The sequence below is a fragment of the Grammomys surdaster genome, unplaced genomic scaffold (genome assembly GCF_004785775.1).
Source record: "Grammomys surdaster isolate TR1022 unplaced genomic scaffold, NIH_TR_1.0 125950, whole genome shotgun sequence".
Taxonomy (NCBI): Eukaryota; Metazoa; Chordata; class Mammalia; order Rodentia; family Muridae; genus Grammomys; species Grammomys surdaster.
In genome coordinates, this window is record NW_021620771.1 from 993,149 (window position 1) to 1,017,650 (window position 24,502).

Consider the following 24,502-nt stretch of genomic DNA (forward strand, 5'->3'; position numbering starts at 1 on the left):
AAACTCTTAGAAGAAAAACAAATTGAAACTCTTAGAAGAAACACAAGTTATTTTTCTAGGTTTATAAAGACTTTATCTAGTAAAGAAGTTTATTTTAACTTAATGTGCACATTTGATTGCAGAGCCAGGAACAGTATCAAGAGAGGAGCAGACACGTCTCAGTGGCACTGAGGACAGCCAGCCGAAGGTATGTGAGAGCTGGATTGCTGGGTGGCTGTGCTTTTTACTTCAGTGAGAGAGCTTGTGGGATGAGTATCATTCAGACTAGCCAGTTGATAATAATTTAATATTTAATTTTAAAACAAGTTTTATTTTTGATTATACGTTGTATATGTATTTGGGCAAGTGCTTATGTGTGCAGAGGCCAGAAGAGGGTGTAGGACCCCTTGGAGCTGGAGTTAGAAGCAATTATGAGCTCAACAGAGTTCTGAGAACCGAACTCAGGTCTTATGTGCTCTTAACCACTGAACCATCTCTCCAGCCCCTAATGCTTCATTTTAAAAACATTTAACTAGTTATAAAATTTGAAATAAGGCTCGGGAGATTCATCCTTAGGTAAGAGTGCTTGCTGTGTGAGAATCTATAGACCTGAGTTTAAATCCCCAACATTCACATGGAAAAAGCCCAAGATGGACATGCGTGTTGGTAACTGCAGCCCCAAGAGGCAGAAGTAGCAGAGTGTGGGAGCTCAGTAACCCCACACCACACCCTTTAAACTATCCTCTGAACCAGTACATAAAATAACCTCCTCCGCCTGGTAGAGAATCTCAGCACTGGGGTACTGGGCGATGCACTTTAACTTTCTAATTTGATTTATCATCAGAAACTGGCATATACCCTAAATGACGTCGTCCACTGTCTTTATTGACTAAGAGACTAGACTTAATCCAAGTGACTACACTGTCATAGTTCATAATCGGAACTAAGGTTGCTCTTCTTTGGTATTTATTGACCTTGGCACTTAATAAAGTTTGCCTCCTTTCCGTTTGGTGATCTTTAGAAAAAGGACTTAATCTCCTCTTTAATGTGTGATAAGATTAGCCTTTTTAACACACACACAAACATACACAACACAACACAACCCTTCTAATCTGTTTTTAGTAAGTGTAGCACAGAAGAGTGTAGATCTAACAAACCACAGACACGTTAAGTCTGCTGGTTCACACTGTCCTGTTGTAGACTGAGGTGAGTTAGTTTTTACTTCTTAGATATAGTCCAGTGATTTAAAATTAGCTAAAAACATTTTTACTGGTAAGATTTCAATTGTTTTCTTTGTATATACTCTTTGATTATTTAAAAAATAAAGTTCTTTTAAAAATATACAGCCTTACAGAAAGAACTCTTTTTTTAAAGATTTATTTATGTTTATGGGTATTTTGCCTGCATGTACATTTGCACAGCAGAAGAAGACATCAGACCCCATTACAGATGGTTGTGAGCCACCATGTGGTTGCTGGGAATTGAATTCAGGGCCTCTGAAAGAGGAGTCAGTGCTCTTAACCATTGAGCCATTTCTCCAGCCACAGAAAGAGCTTTTGAGAATAGAATTCTGCATATCATTCTTCTTTCTCAATATGCAAAACATGGGACTCAAATGTCAAATCCAAATCCTGGCTAAACTGTCATGTGATTTGAAAAAGAGCTTCTAAGAAAAACAGGAATTCCTTTGCCATTTACTAATGACATTTTTTAAGATTTATTTTTATTTTACCTGTGGGCATGTCTGGCCTGCATGTACATATGTTCACTAAGTGTATGCCAGGTGCCTAGGCCAGAGGAGTGCACTGAGTCCCTGGAGCAAGAGGTACAGATGGTTGTGGTCCACCATGTGAGTGCTGGGACCACATCAGTGCTCTTGACCATGGAGCCATCTCTTCAGCCCCTCCCACAAAAAGTCTTTTTTTTTTTTAAATCAAGCTATCCTTCTGTCCACTTTTCATTAAAGGTTGAAGAAAAGAGAAAATACAAAAATAATGAAGCAGAACTATCAGGAAATCTACACAGAGGTGCTGCTGACAGTGGTGCTGATGTAAAGCCCCAGACTGGAGACACTGATAACCAGCAGTTTCCCAGGAAGGGGAGTGAGGGACATGGCAGGTAAGATTGGGTGATATTTAACATGGATAGGTGTTACTATAAAACAATTCTAATTTGGGTTACTATTCATTCTTAAATAAATATTGCACATATATGTTAGACATATTAACCTTACATGATTGTCAGAAAAACATTAAAGGACATATTTTTCCAATTATATTAATTAATATTTTGTTTAAAAATATACACAAAACATATATAACATACATTACATACATTATGGTATTTACCTATAATGTGTGACACAGTATACAAACATCCTTAACATATGTATGCATGTAAGCATTTGTAAGTAATGTTTTTTTATTCCAGAATGATTTTATCCCAGAAATAAAGCTATTAGCTGTCAGATTAGGGTATATTTCAGCTTATGATACATGCTACTAAACTATTTGCAAAAGGTATTTACCATTTTCTGTAGTAAGAATTTTGGTTTCTTTAAAATTCAGTTATGTGAATGTTTCAGTTTTTTTTTTTTAATTTTAAAAATATATTTCAAGAATGGCATACTATTTTAATATATCATTTTAACAAGCCTGGGAACTTAATCCTTTTTGAAGAGGTACTATTAGAGATTAATAATACATTTTAAGTACTAATATATACATACCAAATTAATTCCAGTTCAGTACATTATAAATATAATAAATATAAAAACAAACTCAGGTAACTGAAATATAATGTATATACATTTTTTTTTCATTTGGGTTTGAATAAGAATGGTCAGCATTTGATTTGAAAATGTCGTTTTCTTGTTAGACGTCTGTCACTGGGAGTGACTTTTGAGGTTTCAAAAGCCCATACCAGGTCCAGTTTCACTCTCTTCCTCTGCTGCCTGCTCATCAGGATGTAGTCTTCAGCTGCTTCTCCAGCACTGTGCCTCCTACCTGTCATCACGCTTTTTGCCATGATGATAATGGACTAAGCCTCTGAAACCATAAGGAAGAACCAATTAAATATTTTCTTCTATAAGAGTTGCCTAGATCATGGAATCTTTGCTCAGAGAGAGAAACACTAAGATAATATATAAATATATCTATTTGTATACACATGCATAAATGCACAGGCAAACTATACAGAACAACATTTTCTTAGTGATAGACATGTTAGTAATGCCATTGCCGTCTGAGGTTGTGTAAATACACTTTTTCAGTTTCTCACATGGCAGAATTGCCTAATGTTGCATGTCTTAGGAAAGATCAGCCTGGATAAACATGAGGAAGAAGAGGGGAAGCATGAGAATGCGTCTAATATAATACTCTAGAAGAAAACTATATTAAGACACATCTTATTTTCCTGAATGTAAATTAGACCAAATACACTATTAATTTTGACAATTTAGATGAATAGGCCAGATTCTACTTTTGCAGTGTCTTCAGATTTTATTTCATTGTAATTTAACCTCACATTTAATGGTGTTTCAAGTTACTCACATGAATAATATATAAATATCATAAGTATAGTGTTCCTTTAATGTCAACTTAGAAGACACAGCTTACTGGAACTAGCATCTCTGAGGCTGGATATCTATGCAGTCCCAGTCTGGCACTAGAATTCTGGCAATTTCTGAGTTGGCTGAGCACAGTTATAACCATTCTTTTGAACATATTGTCTAAATGATTTTCTGGGTCACTCTCAGTGGTGTTCGTTGCTGTGGAGCTAATACTCTGAGAAGCACACAACTGGGTTGTTTATGTTTATTTCTGTCCAGGAGCCTTCACACCTAAGGAATTTGTGTCTGTCTTTCCTTTGCCTCAACTCATCTTTCTTCTTTTAATGTAGCCTATGCAGTGCTCTGGGGATGGTTTGGTTGTAAGCATTGAGACTTAGTTTGATTTGCGTATTGATGGATGCAGGTTTCAGAGTGGGCCACTGTTTTCACAAACAGACTTTATCCAGTGTCATCCACTTGCTGCTCCTTCTACTGCCTTCTAGTGTGACTCCAAGTGTGATTGCTCTACCTTGAGTAAACTTTGGCCAGTGAGCATTGGTGGGAGGAGATCTCAGGGAGCTGGGTGTGTAGTCAGGTGGCTATGGAGTGTGTGGGGGGTGGGGTGGGGGGGGAACATGTGGGAACATTTATAGGGTGGGAAGGAACAGGCGTAGTTTAAGGGATGGGGTTGAAAAATCCTGGAAGAGCCAGATGGCCTGGCAGAACTTAGTCATGGGTCTCTGAAGAACCTGAATCCTGACTACTTTAGGGTGCAATGGAGTGATGCCTACCTACGTCTCCTGGAGGGGAAGTCAGAGAAGAACTAAATGGGAAGGAGCAGAGTCTAATGGGCAGGGAGGGAGGTCATGAAAGAGAGAGGTGGGGCGGCTGTGGAGTAGGATGAGCAGGGCCTCCTAGCAATGTAACAAAGGGAAGTCCTGGGGGATCCCAGTGGGCCTGTGCAATACAAGGAGCAGGCCTACTGTGGGGTGCATTGCTGGGAAGGCTATTCCTGGATGGGCAGGGCAGGCCCATGGGGTGGGAATGACAGACCTTGCTAGAGGCAAGGTGAGGGGTATCCATATGTGTTTCTTCTGTAAAAAGTAATCTCAGTTGCCCATTAGCAAATCCAGCTTCAAACATTTTTATTTATTCGTTTGTTTACTTATGTCTCTGCACATGTTCTACATTTAAAAATAAATACTCTTGTCCAACAGTCACTGTAGGCAGAGAGCTCCAGCCTTGGGTGTAGTGTTCAGGTTAGTTTACTCTCCTCTTGCTGTTTGCTTGAGTTTCACTCGCTCATGTTCCTACAGAGCACCCAGTCTTTGTCCTTATGTTCTCGTGTGTTCTGTAAAATGGTTTCTGCTGCTTTCGTTTCCCAGCAAGCTCTTGTGATTTTACCTCTTCTGAAAAACTTTCCTTGTTCTCAGATAAAACGTCTCACAGATCAACTCCGACACATCACACGTGCACTGTTGTGGATTTGTTCACCCACTGAGTGTGTGCTCAGCTAGTGCGCAGAGTCAGAATTGTACCAAGATTACTTTTCTTTTATTCTTTGTCAGTAGAATTCTTTTTAAAAGACATTTAAAAAAAAAAAACATTTGTTTTTAAATAGTGGTCCTGCCTTGCTTATGAAGGAAGCAAAGAAAAAGGGAAGTGAAAAATGGCTATCCAAAGAGTCTGTTGTGACGGCAGTGACTGAGAGCGCTGGCTCACCAGCTGGTGGCTCGCTACAAATGCAGGATGACTCCCGCTGGAGTGACACGGACCAAAGTGAATCCAGGTAAAACATGAGTTCTTTATTCTTTCTGGAGGAATGTTGGCCATGGCTACTTAGCTTTGGAAACAAAACAGTGTTGTAGTCTCCAGGCAAGGTGTTGCTGGGAGGGTGAGCAGTTCAGTAAAGAGTTGCCATGGAATCCGATTGCAATAAGTAAATATATACACTTTTAAAAATGTTTCAAGTCCAGGTATGGTGGTTTATTCTTGTAACTAAGGCTGAGGCAGGAGGATTGTCATGAGTTCAAAGCTAGCCTAGAGCACATATTGAATTCTAGGCTTTCCTAGTCTACAGAGTTATCTGCTGTAGGTCAACATTTACCTTATCTCAAAAACAAAATGGTTTCCTATGTAAGGACTTCTGAAGCACTTTCCAGAGAGATTGTAGTGCTCACAAATGACAGTAACAACGACAAATGGGGCCAGCAATAGGGCTTAGAGGATGAAAGCACTTGCCACCAAGCGTGAGGCCCTGAGTCTGATATCCCAGAACACACATGGCCGCAGGAGAGAACGGCTCTTACACATTATTCTCTGACCTCCTCACTTGCTATAACACACATTTATGCACACACACACACACACACACACACACACTCACACACTAAGAAGAAAAGTAAAAAACTTTCTTAATGGTATCTTTTTTTTCTATCAAGTAACATGTTTTTCCTTTTTCTGTGATCATTGGAACTTTGACCTAAGTTTAATTCTTTCTGGCCTGGGGATGTGGCTCAGGTAATAGCGAACTTGCCTAGAATACACAGAACCCTGTATTTGATGACCAACAGTCCACTGTGGACCTTGGTGGCACACAGTTCAGACCCCAGCTTTGGGGGTCGAGGTTGGAGTCTCAAGGTCCTGCTCAACTGAATAAAAGAAATATGTGTGTTTCCAATTTCTTCTTACGATAGTAGTAGTTATTTTTATCTCTTACTCTCTGTTTATAACTAAACACCCTATAGAAAATTATTACATTTCAAATAATCTGTAAACTTTATTAGTGAAAGAAATGTTTCAAATGTAGAAGTTTTATATAAAAGTCAATAATCTTATATATTCTTTATTAAAGGATTTTTAATGGTTTTTTTTTTATTTTAGGCCCACAAAGAAAACATCTAATAAAAATAACAAGGTAATGTAAAGAGGATCGCAGAACAATATTTTGTTTTAAAATATGAAGTAATGTTTAAAAATGTAAGTTGAAAGATATGAAAGATAAAGTGAAAACAGGACATTGTTATCAGGTAAGAAACAGTGGCGGTTGGTATCAGTGTCCTTTTGACCACAGTGGAGTTCTTTTAGAAAGTGCCTCTTTCTGCTTGTATAAGACAGAAAGCTTGTATAAAGCTTGTATATTTGATGCACAGTGTAAACATCAGGGAACATAAACAGTGTTTATTTTACAGGACAGCAAGCAGACTGCTGCCGTGGGCAACCTCGACGACTTCACTGAGTCATCTGAAACAACCTCCGAGGACCATGAGCTCCAGGGCCCCGATTACGAGAGCATTTTGTGTGAAATCGAGCATCTCAGACTGGAGTGTAAAGGTATCATCACTGTGTAAATGGAAGGCCTTTTGATGTATGGTGATATATGCCACTTAGCATTGCCCGGGAACCCTGATGTGTGACAGTACTGTTCCTGTCAGAAATATGTGTTGTATTATCATAGTATGTGAGCTGCTCATTATACTGTCAGCCAAAACACTGCAGTCCCTCTCGTGGGACCGACACATCCAATCTCTTTGTTCATCTTGCTTTTCTTCTGTGTCTTACTGTCACTGGGTGACGTTACCTTTATGTCAGCTTGACACAAGCTAGAGTCGTCAGAGAGGAGGGAGCCTTAACCGAGCATATTCCTCCAGATGCTCTGGCCGTAGGCAGACCTGCAGGACATTTACTTAACTAGTGACTGATGAGAGGGTCCATCCCATTAAGTAGCTCTAGCCTGGGCTGGTAGTCCTGTGTTGAGCAAGTCATGATGAGCGAGCCACTGAGAGCACCCCTCCATGGACTTCGCATCAGCCCTTTCCTCCAGGTTTCTCCCTTTTTACATTCCTGTGCTGATTTCCTTCAGTGATGAACAGTCATGTGGAAGTCTAAACCAAATAAACCCTTTCCTCCTCAAGTTGCTTTGGTTGTAGTGTTTCATCAGAATAGTAACCCTATGATACCTGGTCTCTGCCTAGAAAGCTGTAAGCCTAGAAAGCCGTTTGTTCTTGCTAACCCACCTCCTGCAAACCTGGTCTCTTTTTTAAGTGTAATTATGTAATTGTTAAGATTCAGACCTGATCATATGAACTCTTTGCTACAAGGTTAAATTGCTCGGTCCTTGAGCTTTCTCCTGACTTTTCTGTTTCGATTGTCTTAGAAGTTGCAGTAGAATGGTTTGTTTTCCCAGGCAGTGGTGGCGCATGCCTTTAATCCCAGCACTTGGGAGGTAGAGACAGGCGGATTTCTGATTTCAAGGCCAGCCTGGTCTACAGAGTGAGTTCCAGGACAGCCAGGGTTATATAGAGAAACCATGTCTTGAAAAACAAAAACAAAAAAAAAAAGGGAAAAAAAAAAAGAAAGAAAGAATGGTTTGTTTTATACAGTTTCAGTAAGGCATATTGATATACAAAGGGTGATTTGGTTAGTTTCAACATTTGTATTAAACATATTTAATTACCATAATCAGCATAGTTAACAAATCTATCAAAGAAGCCTCCATTTCTCCCCCGCTCCTTGTTAAAACGCTGACAGATTGTTCTCCAGCATGTCCCTGTTCTGTCTTCCCACCCATGAGATAGGAGAGATCCAGTGTGTGTGTATTGCAGGAGATACTTAAAATGGCGGCATCACCCGATCTGGCTTGTGGTTACGGAGCCACCATGTTCCCGACTAGTCTAGGCACTCACTGCTGCATGGCTCAGGTGGCCAGAGACGCCGGCCCTGCCACCCACGAGACGCCAGTGTCGGAGATGGCTCTGCCAGTTTTCCATGCTGTCTCCACAAGACTGGGCTGAGCCCAGACCATCCCACCATCCACGTGGTACCTGGTAGAAATGAGACTTTAATGGTTAAAGATTAACCAAAGGCTTTATATGTTTGGTAATGCTCAATAACATGATGCCCACACAATTAGAGGTATAACTCAATACCCAACCTAGATATATCAACTACCTTTGACTGCTAGAGACACACACACATCCTCTGCCATGTTCCCCTCTCTCTGGCCTTCTCCCCTAGCTCCTCCTCTTCCTCTCCTTACTCCTCCCACCTTAGCTCCTCCCAACTTGCAGGAAAATATGCTCTAAGTGTGTGTCCTCAGAAACACTGATTATCAGCATTTTAAATCTTAGCTGTTCTAATGGCTGCATAGTATGCATATCATTCTGGTGTTAATGTACATTACACTACTAATTAATGGCAAGCATTTTCCATGAATTTCTTTTCCTTTACTGTCTTTGGTGAGCTCCTTTCTGATCTGTATCTAATATCTTGTAAAATGTATTGTCCAGCCTGACTGAGCAGAATAGATATTCTTCTTATAGGAGCAGTGGATGAGATTTCAGCTAATCTTTTCAGAAAGTTTATCCTTGGTTGATGTGGTTTCTTGCTATACATGCTTTGTTCAGTACTTGGCTAAGTATTCCGGGTCCTGTACAGCCCTGCAGGTTCTTTATCTGTGTTGCTGTCTCCTCTCTGGTCTGTCCTGTGATCTCTTTTTTTTTCTTTTTTTTCTTTTCTTTTTTTTTTTTTTTGTAGGTTTTTCAAGGCAGGGTTTCTCTGTGTAGCCCTGGCTGTCCTGGAACTCACTCTGTAGACCAGGCTGGCCTCAGAAATCCGCCTGCCTCTGCCTCCCAAGTGCTGGGATTAAAGGCGTGCGCCACCACCGCCCGGCCTGTCCTGTGATCTCAAGCAGTCTTTGATTATCAGACTCTGAACTTATATCACCTCAACTCAGCAAGTGGAGGGAGCTCTACTTCAGTTCTTCCTCTGAGTGGTAAGAGAGTCAGGCCTGGGATGCTCATAAATTTCATTTCTCTATTAAGGATCAAGTCATGAGATTATTATTTAAGACATTTTATCTGTCTTCATTTGTGTTGTTTCCAGTGGGACTGTGGCTCCATAACTGTCACCTCGTCTTGGCTAAAAACAGATTGACATAGAGGCTCATTAAATGCTTTTTGTTTCTCTGTTTTAAATCTAACATGGAATGATTGACTAAGTTTAGCTTAACATGAAGATCTCCAGTTCTATCCAGTTTTATAAGAACAAACCCATTGTGTCTAAATCCCACCTGTTCTTTTAAGCTGACCTAGAGCAAGAGTCACCTGTGTTATTTTCAGAGCCTAGTGTAAGGTGTTCCACATTGTAGGCATTTAGTGTAAGTGAATGAACGCAAGCATTCAGGCTTCTTCTAATATGCACACTCATTTTATCTGTCTCTCATTTTCTCCTCATTCAGATACTGTTAGTCTATTGAAAATCCGGGATGCTGTTTATTCATACAAAAGATTAATAGAACTTAAAAGAAGCCACTGCGAACTACTTACAGGAAAACTGAAAAGAATGGAGAACAGATATAAGGGATTACAGCAGGAAGTGTCAGAGACAGAAGAAGTGAAGTCACGGCTGGAGCATGAGAAGGTCGGATGGGAGCAGGAGCTCTGCAGGCTGAGGTGTGCTGTCTCTGCATGTTGTTTATTAATGGTTAATGCTCTCTTACATCACTCATTCGTATACTAGCCTGTACACCTTGCAAGTGTGTGCAAGTCGGGTGCTAACTTGGGAGGGCCAGCCTCCTTCCACCATGTGGGTCCTAGAGATCCAACTCAAGCAGTCTGGCTTAGAGCACGTGCCTTTACCCTCTGACCTGTATTCCAGCCGCGGCAGCTCAGCTTTGAAGGTGTGTTAGAGCCTTTTCAACAGCCTCTTCTGTAGATAGTGAGACGATCATGTGGTGAGCTACGCTTCCTGACTTACATATGCTGAACCATCCTTAAATCTCTGGGATGAAGCCAACTTAATCGTGGTGGATGACCTTTTTGATGTGTTTTTAATTCGACTAGCATATCTTAATAGGAATTTTTGCATCTGTGTTCATCAGGTAGATTGATGAATACATTTCCTTTGTTGTTTGTTTGTTTGTTTTTTATCTGATTTAGGTTATCAATACAGTGCCAGCTTCGTATTCTGGACCTGGGTTTTCTTGTTGTTTTGGTCTTTTTACTTGTGAGGGATTTACTTACATTTTTAAATCTCTTTTTGGCTTAATGTTGGTATGTCACATACATTATGAAATTCATCAGTTTCTTTCAGATTTTCCAGTTGATGGAATAAAGATTTTGAAAGTATAACCTTATTACCTTATGGATAGGAAAAAATCCATTTTTTTCTAATTTTATTAATTTGGAATTGTTTTTTAATTTGGCTAAAGTTTTGGTGTATGTGTTATATGGAACATTAGAAAGTGCTATCTTAAGATGCAGTGCTTTAGGGAGGCCTGAAATATTTCATAAAGTTAAAAATTTTACTTCTGATCACAGTCTAATCTTTATAACTAATACCTTTTAAACAATTAAGTTTAAATTGTCTGTTTTGATTAAGAAGTAAATACAACTGTGTAATAATTAATAATTTCCTTTTTTTTTTTTTTTTGGTTTTTCGAGACAGGGTTTCTCTGTGTAGCCCTGGCTGTCCTGGAACTCACTCTGTAGACCAGGCTAGCCTTGAACTCTCGAACTCAGAAATCCGCCTGCCTCTGCCTCCCAAGTGCTGGGATTAAAGGCGTGCACCACCACCGCCCGGCTAATAATTTCCTTTTTAAAAAGATTTGCTTCATGAGTTTGGAAGTTTTGTCCACATGTCTGTCTGTGTGCTGCATGTGTGCAGTGCCTGTGGAGGCCAGAGAGGGGCATTGGCTCCTTTAGAACTGTTGCTGTAGATGGCTGTGAGCTACCGTGTGGATGCTCTGAGCCGAACTGGAGTTCTGGAAGAAGAGCAGCCACAGAGCCATCTCTCTCCCTACAAAAGATAATTTTATCGTAACTTTACTGAATGAGTTCAAAATTCCTTTTCAATAATATTTACCAGACTTCTAGAAACTTGCTAATTAAAGTTTTTATTCATCCTTATTGTCATCAAGAGCATATGGGCTTTAGAAGAGATTAAAGTAAGAAATTAAACTCATGAATCATAAAGTGGAACAAATTATTTAATAACAGAGAAGTCTTATTAGGACACTACATTATACCATGTTTAGGTCCGGGTCACAAAGTGATCTTTGTTTTGTAAAAACAAGTTAATTTTAACTTCAGGTTTGCACTGAAACAAGAGGAAGAGAAGAGAAGAAGTGCAGATCAGCTTTCTGAGAAAACCGTGGAGCAACTTAGAAGGAGAGGCGAGCAGTATCAGAGCGAGGTGGAAGCCAGGCAGCAGCTTGAAGTCTCTCTCAGGACCCTGGAGATGGAGCTGAAGACGATGAGAAGTCACCTCAACCAGGTAAGCTAAGCCCCGGTAAAATGTCTTACTCCTACCTTTATTTGTTGTATTTTAATGTCACGTTAGTTATATGTGTTGTATATTTACACTCATACATCCGAGTATAGAGCTCCATGAGCCACTTAAGATCGGTGTTTCCTTATTATGCAAACATTATGAACATGATAGAAATCAACATCATCACTAGTTGATGTAATTGGTATATACAGTCCAGTGTTGACCGATGGCACCTCATGCTGAGAATAAATCTTAACATAGCTGAAATTACTTATTGTGACTCTTGGAAACAGATGGGTATCACATATATCTTTTCAAAGTGAAGTAATGGAAAGTAAGTTTAATCTGGAAAATAAAGTTAGTTTAGCACTCTTAAAAATAAAAGCCGACTTTGAAACTGTTAAAACTAGTTAAATGGTTGCAATAAACTGTAGTTCACAATATCCTTTCCACCTGTAGGAAGTAGTTTAGTTTTCTAAGCAATTTAACTACAATATGTAGTACAAATTGAGTGTTTTATGTGGGTTCCTCATGTTTTCATTGGCTGTCTCTAGTATGTTTTTAATGTTCTAGCCCTAAGTAAGCTTTTAGATACCATGTCCGAAACAGGCACAGAGGTATGAGACTGAGAACTTCATCACTGTATCTCTAGGTTTTAGAGGAACGAAATGAGGCTCAGCGGCAGCTTTCCCGAGAACAGAATGCCAGAATGTTACAAGATGGGATTCTTGCAAATCATCTCTGCAAGCAAAAGGAGCTAGAGATGACACAGAAGAAAATGACTTCTGAGGTATTTTCTTTAGTTTTCAAAAGATGCGTTTGTGCACTTATGTATTTACATATTTTCAGAACCAGCCTTATGGAGCACAGAAAACAGAGGATTTCTGAACCATATGTGTGCATGTATAGAAACCTGTTTCAGGAGACTTCCTGCTGTCTGAAGTAATATAAAGGAATAAGTGCTCTGGTGGGGGAGCGCTAGCCACAGTGTAAGGGGACTGGGGAATTCTGCAACTTGTTAAATTTTTAATCTCTCCTTTTCACAGTGGTGGTGACAAGAGTTCTCGCACCTGTGTAGACATACTTATTTGTATAGTGCTTATTTTTAGCATTTATCAATAAATATGGTTTCAATGACAGACTAAAAATAATGTTAGAAGAGTCTTTCTGGATAAAAAGAACTAAAAGAGCTTTGGGAAATTTCTTCTGTGTAAATGAAGGGTCTTATTACAGACTGATTATTTACACTAAAGTGTAAACCTGATTTTTTTTTTGGCATATGTGTATGGTATGTTTGTGTGTTCACATTTGTTTGTGAACACGTGTGCATGGACGTAGAAGTTGATGGTAGGTGACTCTTTGGTTTCTCTGCACTTGACATGTTGATGCAGGGGCTCTCTCTGAACCTGCTTGGCTAGCCCACCAAGCCAGCTTGCCCGGAGATCTCCCATCTTGGCTTCCCACGTGTTGCGGTTGCAGGTGGGCTGCCACTCACCCCAGCACTTACATGGGTGCTGGGAACTGTGCTGTGGTCCTCACTTGTGTGAAGCCAGCTCCTGATGTGAAATGTCAACAAATTTAGTAATCTTGGACTTGGTGCCTGAAGCCTGTTGTAATTCAGAGAAAGGCTTTTCCAGTGCTAAGTTTCTTAAAAGGTATTTCTCTCTTAATTTCATAAAGTCATTGTCTTCGATTACGCTTATGAACTTTTAGGAATTATACTTCTATAAGCTCAGAATTAGTTTATTTCTCCAGTTGATATATGAGTTTCAGCACTTAGGTTGAAGAACTTTACATGCTGTTCTTGAATTCTATAGGAAATTGTGACATTTCATAGACTGCTAGCTAAGTGTCTCTTTTCTTACTTAGGTTTCTGTTAGTCAGGAAAAAGAAAAAGATCTATTGGATAAAAACCAGAGGCTGCAGGATGAAGTTGCTGTGTTAAGACTAGAAATGGACACAATAAAAAACCATAACCAGGAGAAGGAAAAGAAGTATCTTGAGGATATTAAGATTGCAAATGAGAAGAATGATAATCTTCAAAGGATGATAAAGCTGAATGAAGAAACATTTACAAAAACAATATTCCAGTATAGTGGACAGCTTAATAGTCTTAAAACTGAGAACACAATGCTGAATTCTAGGCTGGACAACGAAAAACAAAGTAAGGAGAGATTGGAAACAGACATTGAGTCGTTCCGATCTCAACTGGCTTCCGCTCTGCATGAGCATGCTGAAATTCAGACAGCAAAGAGAGACCTAGAAACGGCTTTCCAGAGAGCAAGAGATGAGTGGTTCCGTCTGAAAGACAAGATGAATTTTGACATGTCTAACCTCAGAGACAGCAATGAGGTTCTCTCCCAGCAGCTTTCTAAAACTGAAAGAAAATTGAATAGCCTGGAAATCGAGTTTCATCACACAAAAGACGAGCTCAGAGAGAAGACGCTGGCTTTGAAGCATGTGCAGAGAGACCTCAGCCAGACACAGTGCCAGATGAAGGAGGTGGAGCACATGTTTCAGGATGAGCAAGGGAAAGTGAATAAATACATGGGAAAGCAGGAGTCCATAGAGGAGAGGCTGGCTCAGCTGCAGAGTGAGAACACGCTGCTCCGACAGCAACTAGACGATGCTGCCAACAAGGCCGAGAGCAAAGACAAGACAATAGTGACCATCCAAGACCAGTTCCAGGATGTGCTAAACAGATTCCAAGCTGAGAGTCAGAAGCACAGCCTGAGGCTAGAAGACAGAAACCAGGAGTTAATCATTGAGTGCAGTCATCTAAAAGAAAGAATGTGTCAGTACGAGACTGAGAAAGCAGAAAGAGAAGTAAGTATCAGAAAAGAGAAGTATAGTTTAAACTTTTGTTTATTTCTGTCTGGGGGAGGTATGGGTGTGTGCCTGCGTGTATGTCTGTGTACCAGGTGCATGCTGAATGTTGACAGAGGGCAGGCAATGGCATCGTCTCCCTTGGAGAGGAAGTTACACATGGTCATGAACCGCCATGTGTGTGCTAGGAATCAAACCCAAAAAACCCAAAAACCAGTCCTCTCAAAAACCAGTCATTGCTCTGAACCACTGAGCCATCTCTGTGACCCTAAGAAAGATAAATATTTTTAAAACATCCCAAAGAGAAATTTAAAATACTGTTTGTTAATATTAAGTGTTAAGTCTAGCTAAAAATAAAAATCTAGTGACTCTACTCAAAGCTAGGTAAAGGGCGATAACTGAAGACCAGGCACAGAAACACAAGGACCATGTGATCTTCCTAATAATAAATAATCTTAATAAGCTAATTTCTTAAAAGCTCCAAAGTACAGAAGTGGTTTTTGGAGCTGGGGGTGAGACAAGGATGGAGGTGTGGGTCAGCGGGTCAGTGGGTCAGTTAGTCAGTTACAGTGAAGAGCAGGAAATGTGGAGCTAGTGAACAATAACATACCCTAATTTCAAACATCTAGAAGAAATGATTTCACCATAAAGAAATGATCAATGTTTGAAGCCATAACTGTGTCTAACTTGACTTAAACGCTAGATAATATATACAAATATCAAAACAGTATGTACACTATACAATTTTATACTTTTACATGTCAGTTCAAAGATGAAAATTTTAATTATGAGTAAATTAAAAATAAAGTATATAAAAAAGTTTCACAATGTAGAGTTCATCCCTGCCAGCCCCATGTACACACACTACTATTTGCAGTGATATTCCTCAGAGCATGTGGAAGAAATAAATGGTATTAATGTTATAATATGTTTTATAAAATTCATAACAAATGTATTATCAGGTAGTTGTAAGACAACTTCAACAAGAACTGGCAGATACCCTGAAAAAGCAGTCAATGTCAGAGGCTTCGCTAGAAGTTTCCTCCCGCTACCGCAACAATTTAGAAGAGGAGGCACGAGACTTAAAGAAGAAATTAAGTCAGGTCAGAAGTCAGGTGCGTATGAATTTGGTATGCCAGCTGCTCAGGATGATTTCAGCAAAGAGCTTTTTTTTTTAAGATTTTCATTGTAGTCTGCCATTACCTTCATAATGAACTTACTTCTTTTTTTTTTTTTTGACGTTTAATTCTTTTTTTTTTGTTTTGTTTTTAATTAAATAATTTATTTTTTCTCAAATCGTAATTCATTCACACAGGGGTTATAAACACAGAAAGGCAGGATGTGGGGAAGGAAATGACACTGGAGTGTGGATGTTCAGGGGGAATACAGATATCTTCAGAACCGGGTATCGGCTGGGTGAAGGTTCAGGGGACAAGTCGCTATGACTCTGCCTATGACTCGCTCGTCCTTATCTAAGTTGGTATTGTCTGCCAAGGCTACCTATTTACAAGGTCTATGACTTCTCAGGCTTGTAAATTTCCACAAAAGCTGCCTGTTTACAATACCTTATAGCCATCTGTTTCAATGTTTTTCTACAGAGACCCAAGACTTGGTGTTAGTATACATGTATGAAAGGTCTTTTGATGATTTTAGGCCTATGGCTGATTTTAGGCCTTCAGTGTATAAGCAGGGATGCCCCTGACATCTCCTCCCTTCTCTAAGTATAGAAGGGCTGTGGAGATTCTAATCTTGTGAAGGTGGGGATAGAGGCCTGACCTCCAGTAATTGAAGGGGACCTTGTAATGGCTCCCATCCCCCTATAGATGAACTTACTTCTTAAACTCCACTTTTATTCTACCATTTTTTTTCTTTGACTTAAAAAAAATGCACTTATTTCTTGTGAGGGAACAGGCCAAGCATGCTACCTCATTCCAGGGGAGTGTGGAGGACAGCTTGTGGGGTCTGTCCTCGTCTTCCATTCACATGAGCTCTAGAGGTCTGACTTACATCATCCTTGGCCACAGACACCTTCAACCTCCAGAGCCAGCTCACTGGCCCCATTTTTTTTCTTTTTTCTTTTCTTTTTTTAAATGGTTGGGATAGCTGCTGCTTCTCCTTCTCCTCCTCCTCCTCCTCCTCTTCCTCCTCTTCCTCCTCTTCCTTCTCCTTCTTCTTCTTTTTAAAGATTCATTTACTTTATGTATATGAGTATACTACCACTGTCTCAGACACACACTGGAAGAGTGCATCGGATTTCATTACAGATGGTTGTGAGCCACCATGTGGTTGCTGGGAACTGAACTCAGGACCTCTAGAAGAGCAACCAGTGCTCTTAACCACTGAGCCATCTCACCAGCCCCCTCTATTTTTTTCTTAAAATTTCTTGTCTTTCTTTAATGTATCCTTGTGGAAATTGAGAACTATATATTGTTCCTCAGAGATATTTCTATTCCAGTTGAGATAAAGTAGGTTAAACTTAGAGATGCTGTTTATGGAAAGTTCCAGAAAATCTGCCTACTTTTTACCCCCCTTTTGTGAGTGGATATAGTATCTTTGAAACTTATTTAATGAATTTCAAGACAACTTGTATAAAAAGGCCATATATGTTGTTCAGAAATGCAGATGCTAGCCAGGTATGGCAGCACACCTGTATGTCAGCTATTTGGAGGACTGAGTTTGAGGCTGGCCTGAAAAAGTTTTAAAGGGACTGAGGAGTGTGGTCAGGTGCAGTGTTCGCCTTGAACATTTGAGGCTTTATGTTCAATCCCTTGTGACAGAAATAAACAAAAAGCAAATGTTTTAGGATAATTTAAAATCTGTCTCTCCAAAGCTAGGCATTACTTTGACTTAGAAATATGACCATATGGAAATATTCAGATCATATATAGTATTCGTATCTAAAACAAAATGAAAACAGTGTCTGGATTCTACCATCTGTTCTGTGTGTTTGGTGTAGAATCTCTGTAGCTCCAAACTGATCTAGAAGTAACTGCATGAAGCAGGCTGTCCTGCAGTTTGCAGCCATCCTCCTGCCTCCTCCTCTCAAGTGCTGGGTTATAAGTAGGTCCCAGTATACCTGGCTTGCAAAATGAACAACAGTGTTGAGTTATCACGAACATACAGTACACAGCTCACCATTTCAAGTAAAAACTCTGCATCACAGTGTGTTTACAGATGCATAGTCATCATCACAGTCATGAGAACCTTATCGTAGGGAGGAAACCTTACGCCTCTCAGTGTCACCCTCGTCCTCTTGTCTTCCCCAGACCTACCCATCTATTTATGTCTGTATATAATTTCTTTTTCATGAGCATTTTATATCATACAATATTCACTCCTTTTGAACAGCTTGTTCTCTCAGCACGGCTGTCAGTCCTTGGTATCTTCCTTGTGTCTTCCTGTTGCCGTAACAGGCTGTTGCTATTCTCCCTTCATCAGTTGGCGGGTTTTGGGCTCTTTACTTCTTGGCTGTTGTTAATGGTGAACTCTGGTTTACAGGGCACTTTACCGTCCAGTGTGCTGCGTTTCCCTGTGGTGGGATTTTATCACCTTAGTTACCTAGGCCCACGTCTTTGCTCATACCCTTGAATAACTTGAAATGTTTTTGCTTAATAGTCATTAGAATAGAATTAGGTACTTCATACCTTACCAGTAATTACTTCTCTTGAGACCTTAAGGTGATAAGGCTTTTTTTTTTTTTTTTGAGACGGTGTCATGTATCCTAGGATGGCTTCAAACTGTAATATAGCTGAGGATGGATTTGAACTTCTGACCCTCCTGTCTCTACCTCCCAAATGCTACAGTTATAGACAAATGCCATCATGCCTGGTTTGTGTCTTGCTGAGGCTCAAACCTAGGGCTTCATGTGTACCAGACAAGTACTTCATCAACTGAATTTTATACCTACACCCTGTAATAAGGCTCTTACTCTAGATATATTTTAAGGAATTGCACACGAAATGGAAGCATATAATTTAGTAGAGGAGAAATGTTCTGTCAAACATTTTTTTTCTCACCATGAGAAAAAAGTAACTCCATTTGCCTTCTTTCATTATGTGGCCAGAGTTGGGATCTGAAAGTCTAGAGGAAGTGCAGCTGTGAGGCTCTCTGTCTGGAGCTTTTCTGATATTCCTACTGCAAAACCTTCATGGACCATCAGAGGACTGGCGGAAGCAGCCCAACACACTTTGGGGAGTGTATTGCTTTAAGGATTTCAGTTTATCCACAGAGCCTCTGGTTGTCATGCATTTCCTGCTCACACCAGCAAACAGTTTACTGCACTGTGTGATCCATGCCAGCTCAGTAGTATGGAGGAAAAGGAGAAGCTAAACTGAGCGTGTGGACAAAGCTTCTGGTGCCTGAGAGATTTCCAGAAGCTGCAGGAAGTCCTAGGGCTACAATGTGGGCCTCAGTCTCCCCATTTCCTGCCATATTCAGCTTCATAAGCCGGTGCATTTTGTGTAGAGGACCTCGTCTATGGTCGCCATAGCACCCGCCCAAAATCTCTCTCACTGCCATGTAGGCTTCAAGTACTTTATATTCCCTAATTAGTCTTCTCAGTAGTCCATTGACGTGGGTAGGATCATGTCCATTTCACAGATAAAGACACTAGGATACAGAAAGTTTATTTGCTTAGAATCTATACATCTAGCAACTGGAGGAGATGGGGTTTAGACCCAGGAATTCTGGCTTCCTTGTGGATATACCTCCACTGAAACTATTTCATAAGGCAACTAGCTATCATTAAAATGTTATATTCATCATAACTGGCAGAGCTATGACAATTTATAGATAAATAGGTAGATAGCACATATACATAAGAATTTTTAAAATCATAAATGACAAGATGGTGCTGGAAATTCCTGCCAGGCTGTGGTGGCACATGCTTTTAATCCCAGCACTAGGGAGGTTAAGGCAGACATATCTCTTAAGTTCAAGGCCAGACTAGTCTACAGAACAAGTTCTAGGAGACTCAGGGCCCTGTCTCAAAAAGAAAGAAAAAAAATTCTCTTTTCTTAGTTTCACCAGTGTTGTTGTTTTGCACATCTGGTTAGATACAGTTAAGACTTCCCTGCTCTGCTCGCTGAGCTAGCCAGGCACTAGTAGACTATGATTTACAAATGGGGCTGTCAGTCACAACAGACATCAGTAAATTTTCTGTAAAGGGCTAGGTAATATTTTAGTTTTTGAGAGCATAAATTCCTGTTGCAAGAACTCAGTTAAATTTGCCGTCACTCCAGAGACGTGCACATGAACAGCAGAGATCAGGGGTATCTCTGTGTTCTGGAAAATTGTAGCACAAGATTAAAGTATGCAGAATTAGAATAGCTTATTAGTAAAGGTTTGTTTTATTCTTTATTCCAGTTGCAAGAGGCACAGGATCAACACAGAGAGGCTGTACAGCGTGCTGAGAAGATGGAAGACCACCTACAAAAGTATGGTTTAAGCAGTGTGACTCCAGTGTTTCTGAAGCAAATAAGTAGTATCTTGTGGCTGTTCTGCCAGTTACGACAGCAGCACCTCTGAGGCTAGGGCACGGTTTTACCTTTAAAAAAGAATGCAGTTAGGAGTTTAGCCTACTCATGAAGATGTGGGCTTGATTCCTAACCCACGAAACATAGCTAGAGAAATTATAGTTACCAAATCACCTGCTTTTCAGACTTTTCAAAATTTAAGAGTTTATTAAGTGACTGTTGATTTTCGAAATTATGTGATATTTTAAAAATTGCTTTATAAATATAATTCTTTTAAAATATAATTTTAGGCTTGAACTTGAAAATTCCAAGTTCGAAGTTACAATAAAAAAGCAATCAGAGGAAATCAAACAACTTCAGGAAAACCTGTCAAATGTGAATTTGGTAAGCTGTCCTCTTCTGGATTCTTTCCTGCTGAGAGGGAGAGTCTGTGCTCTGTGAGAACACAGTGGGCAGTCTTCTGCAGTGGTGCTGTGGGAACACAGTGAGCAGTCCTCTGCAGTGGTGCTGTGGGAACACACACAGGGGGCAGTCCTCTGTAGTGGTGCTGTGGGAACATAGTGGGCAGTCCTCTGCAGTGATGCTGTGGGAACACACACAGTGGGCAGTCCTCTTCAGTGGTGCTGTGGGAACACAGTGGGCAGTATACAAAATCTTGGTGTTGCTTCTGTTCACATTCTTGTTCCTCACAGTACAAGTCCACTCTGCAGAAAAGTTGGCTGAGTTCATAAATTAATGATTTCAACCCTAACGTTTCAATAAAGTACTGTGATAGTCTGCTGCTATATTCACAGCAGATCTTGTTTATGATCTGTGCACTGGTAGGCTTGTGAGTTAGCTCTGTCTCTTGGTGAAGAGATGTATGTTGCTATGGACATCAGACAACATTGCCCCACTAGAGCTTTACAGTAAATCCTTAAATTCTAAGAAATTTAAGTTATTTGATCTAGAATTCTGAAATTTTCTAGTAATCAAAGCCTTTCTCTGAGATTTTGAGAATGAATTACTTATACTTCTTATTCATCCAAAATAGATACCAGATCATGATATAAGTGTTTTCCCCTAGGGAACTATATTTTCCACGGGTTTTTTTTTTAAAGAGCTAACACTAGAAAAGGTTACAAGATAGATGTATTAGACACCAACTCACAGGGCTGTTCTCACCGCTGACCTCAGCCATCGGAGTCACTGTGTGCTCTTTGTATGAGTAGCACACTTTTGTTGATGAGTTTATGAGACTGGCGGAAGATGACCTGCTATATAGGAGTCTTAGAGTAATGTATCGAGTACAAATTTAAATTTATGGTTTGTGTCTCATTTTGTTCTAGTTTTTTGAGACGGGGTTTTACTGCTTAGCTCTGGTTGTCCTGGAATTCAACATGTAGACCAGGCTGGCCTCGAACTCACAGAGATCCAGCTACCTCTGCCTTGCAAGTGTTGAAATTAAAGGCACTATGCCTAGCTCCTGTTTCCTTTATTTATTTTCTTTGATGGAAGGAGACACGTGTACATGCCATGTCCTGGGTGTCTCGTTCCATCATGTAGGTTCCAGGGATCAAACTCAATTGGTCAGGATTGGCAGCAAACACCTTTATCCACTGGGCGGCCTCACTGCCCCTGAGCGTTTTATAGCAGGGCTTCAAACTTCTTAAGCTTATTTCAAAGTGATGACAGATTTTCTGTAGCATTCAAAAAAGATGATAAGAATTCAGAATATGTGATATTTTGAAGTTTTCTCTGAATTAAGAGTTTAATAAGGTGCCAAGCAGTGTGGTTTATAGCTATAATGCCAGCATTTGAGAGACTGAAGGCAGAGAATAGCCAAAAGTTAGTGCCAGCTTAGGCTGCATAGTCAGTTCCAAGCAATACTGGGTAACAGTTGATTTCTGAAAAGCTTAAAGCAAAGTAAACAAAACCAACCCAAACAAAGCCCAAGTGCTGGCATGATGGTCAGGCAGATAAAAGCTCTTGCCACCAAGCCTGACCTAAACTTGATCCCAGAACCTGTGTGCTGAAAGGAGAGTGCTGACTCCTGAAAGCAGTCCTCAATTGGTCAGGACTGGGCTGCCTCACTGCCCCTGAGCATTTTATAGCAGTGCTTCAAACTTCTTAAATTTATTTCAAAGTGATGACAGATTTTCTGTAGCATTCTAAGAAAATTATAAGAATTCAGAATATGCGATATTTTGAAGTTTATGTGTGCACACATGCACACATACACGCACATACACATATTTACACGTGTAGTACACACAGAGACACATAGACTCACACACACATGCACACTCGCATACACACACTCATACCCAACCACATGCATGGGTGCACACACAGAGAAACACACTCACAGGCACACATGCAAAACACCCCCAATAGACATACAAGAGAAATAATTTTTTTAATAGAGTAAAAATAAAAATTATTTTCTTTAAAAATTCTTTTCAAAGTCTGAAGAGGATAAGGAAAAACTGAAGAAGCTTATGGAGTTGAAAGAGTCTCTGGAATATACTTTGGATCAAGAACAGAAGAGAAGTGGTGCTTTAGAAAAGGAACTGACAGAGTAAGGTTTTAGTGTTTCTGTCTTCTTAGCCATTCTTAACTGAGTTAACTAATTGTACTAATGCCTCCATACAAGTTCATTTCTATCTGTATTTTCATAATTACCTTAAAATTTACTTCAGAAATAGACAAGACTGAAGGTTTTTTCTCGCTAAGGTACCACATTTACACTGATGTTTTCTGAGACCGTGCAGTGCCTTTGGTGTAGTGTGTCAGCTGACCTGTCATCAGCTTCGATGCCTCTCTCACGGCCCACTCTCCATCTCTTTCCTTCCTTTGCAGTGTCCTTCTTCTCGCTATCTAGGCATGTGATATCTTAAAAACCTATTTGGGGTTTTCTTTAACTATATCATAAATTACCTTTATGTAATTTATATTTTCTTTATCTCTCTCTTTAGTTACACAATTTTATCATGGAGAGAAACTTGTTCTGTGGGTATCTCCCATGTGTATATGAGGTTTCCATGATATCAAACTTCTGTTTTAAATTTTTTAAATACATAACACATACACATACATAGTATATAGTCATGTCATCCCTTGGTACTGGTACAAGAATGTAGACAGAGCCCTGACTCTGAGGGTCCTTCACTCCAGTTGACCAAAGGGTAGCAGGGCCAGGGAACAGAGCATGGGGAATTGTTCAGTGTACTCACACTGGGAAGAAGTTGTGGTGCCCTGCAGTCTGGGTACTGACAGGAGCATCCGGACTATTTAGAGAAGGATCGGGGGATGGAAGAGACACACGCATGTGGTCAGATTGGGATCCACTTGGGATCCAGTTGATCATTTTCTTAGGCACTTGGAGACTCTTACCAGTAAAGTGGATGCTGTCTAGGAAGAGCTTCAGCTGTTGTCACAGTGTGTTTATCGATAGTGTGTACTGTCCCTGGAATCAGAGGAAGTCTGACAGGGAAGATGAATTCGGTTCCCTCAGACTTAGAGTGATGACTGGAGAGTTCCAGGCACCACACCAGAGACGTGGAACATGGCATTGTAAAAGGTAACACTGGACAGTCTTTTGATTATCTTGTCCTTGAACATCTTAAAAATATCCTGTTACTCATGACACTGTGTCTTTAGTCTTAAGGGAGGATTGCCAGCTAGCTGTGGGTAAACTCCTTAAATGACTAACATGGCTTCAGACTTGAACAAGGATATGATCCAGCATTCAGGGTCACAGAAGGGATTGAGAATGACACCCAAACTTTATCTGCCGTGAATTTGCTACTGAACATGCAGGGGCCTAAACAAGGAGATGGGGCTTTCAGTAAACCTGAACTCTGCGACTCTGCAACTCTGCTATGGCATCTTTAGGAAATTGTATCTAGGACACTATAGATGATAGCAAAATCTGTGAATTCTTGGGTCCTTTAAATAAAATAGTATACTATTTGCATTTAACCTCTTCCCAGCTTCCAATATACTGTCTCTCCTCTCTAAATTACATAAAATACCAAAGCTAGCATAAAAGTTAATTAAATATTTGTTGTCCTCTGTTGCTTAGGAAATAATGACAAGGAAAAATGTAAACCCAGTTTTTCCTTCTTCACTATTATTAATGCAAAGCCAATTGAATTCTTAGATATGGAGCCCACAAGTACACAGAGCTGACTGGTTACCTCATGCCTACAAACGAGTATGACTTAAGTACAGGGAATTGAGCATCTGTGTTTCTGCCGCCAGCCCCCTCCCCCAGCATTGGAAATAGATTCTTTTCTCATTCAATACATAGGAGCACAGTTTTTCCTCCCTCTGCTCCTCCCAGTTCCTCCCAGTCTCTCCCCTCCTCCCCTCCTCCCCTCCACTCTCTGTGCCGCCCAGTTCCTCCCAGTCTCTCCCT

The 24,502-nt window shown here is 40.1% G+C and overlaps 1 protein-coding gene across 2 annotated transcripts in view; it reads left to right on the forward strand.

Moving 5' to 3' along the window:
- Positions 1 to 24,502, forward strand: part of Ankrd30a (ankyrin repeat domain 30A) — a 71,735-nt gene that overhangs the window by 33,585 nt on the left and 13,648 nt on the right. For both annotated transcript variants that reach the window (XM_028753481.1, XM_028753482.1), the window contains 13 exons: positions 123 to 187; positions 1,946 to 2,097; positions 5,151 to 5,318; positions 6,413 to 6,446; positions 6,721 to 6,862; positions 9,768 to 9,981; positions 11,620 to 11,803; positions 12,453 to 12,590; positions 13,670 to 14,626; positions 15,589 to 15,741; positions 19,991 to 20,061; positions 20,391 to 20,484; positions 22,548 to 22,660. In XM_028753481.1, coding sequence (XP_028609314.1) covers positions 123 to 187; positions 1,946 to 2,097; positions 5,151 to 5,318; positions 6,413 to 6,446; positions 6,721 to 6,862; positions 9,768 to 9,981; positions 11,620 to 11,803; positions 12,453 to 12,590; positions 13,670 to 14,626; positions 15,589 to 15,741; positions 19,991 to 20,061; positions 20,391 to 20,484; positions 22,548 to 22,660 — 2,485 coding nt within the window. The remainder of the gene's footprint in view (positions 1 to 122; positions 188 to 1,945; positions 2,098 to 5,150; positions 5,319 to 6,412; positions 6,447 to 6,720; positions 6,863 to 9,767; positions 9,982 to 11,619; positions 11,804 to 12,452; positions 12,591 to 13,669; positions 14,627 to 15,588; positions 15,742 to 19,990; positions 20,062 to 20,390; positions 20,485 to 22,547; positions 22,661 to 24,502) is intronic.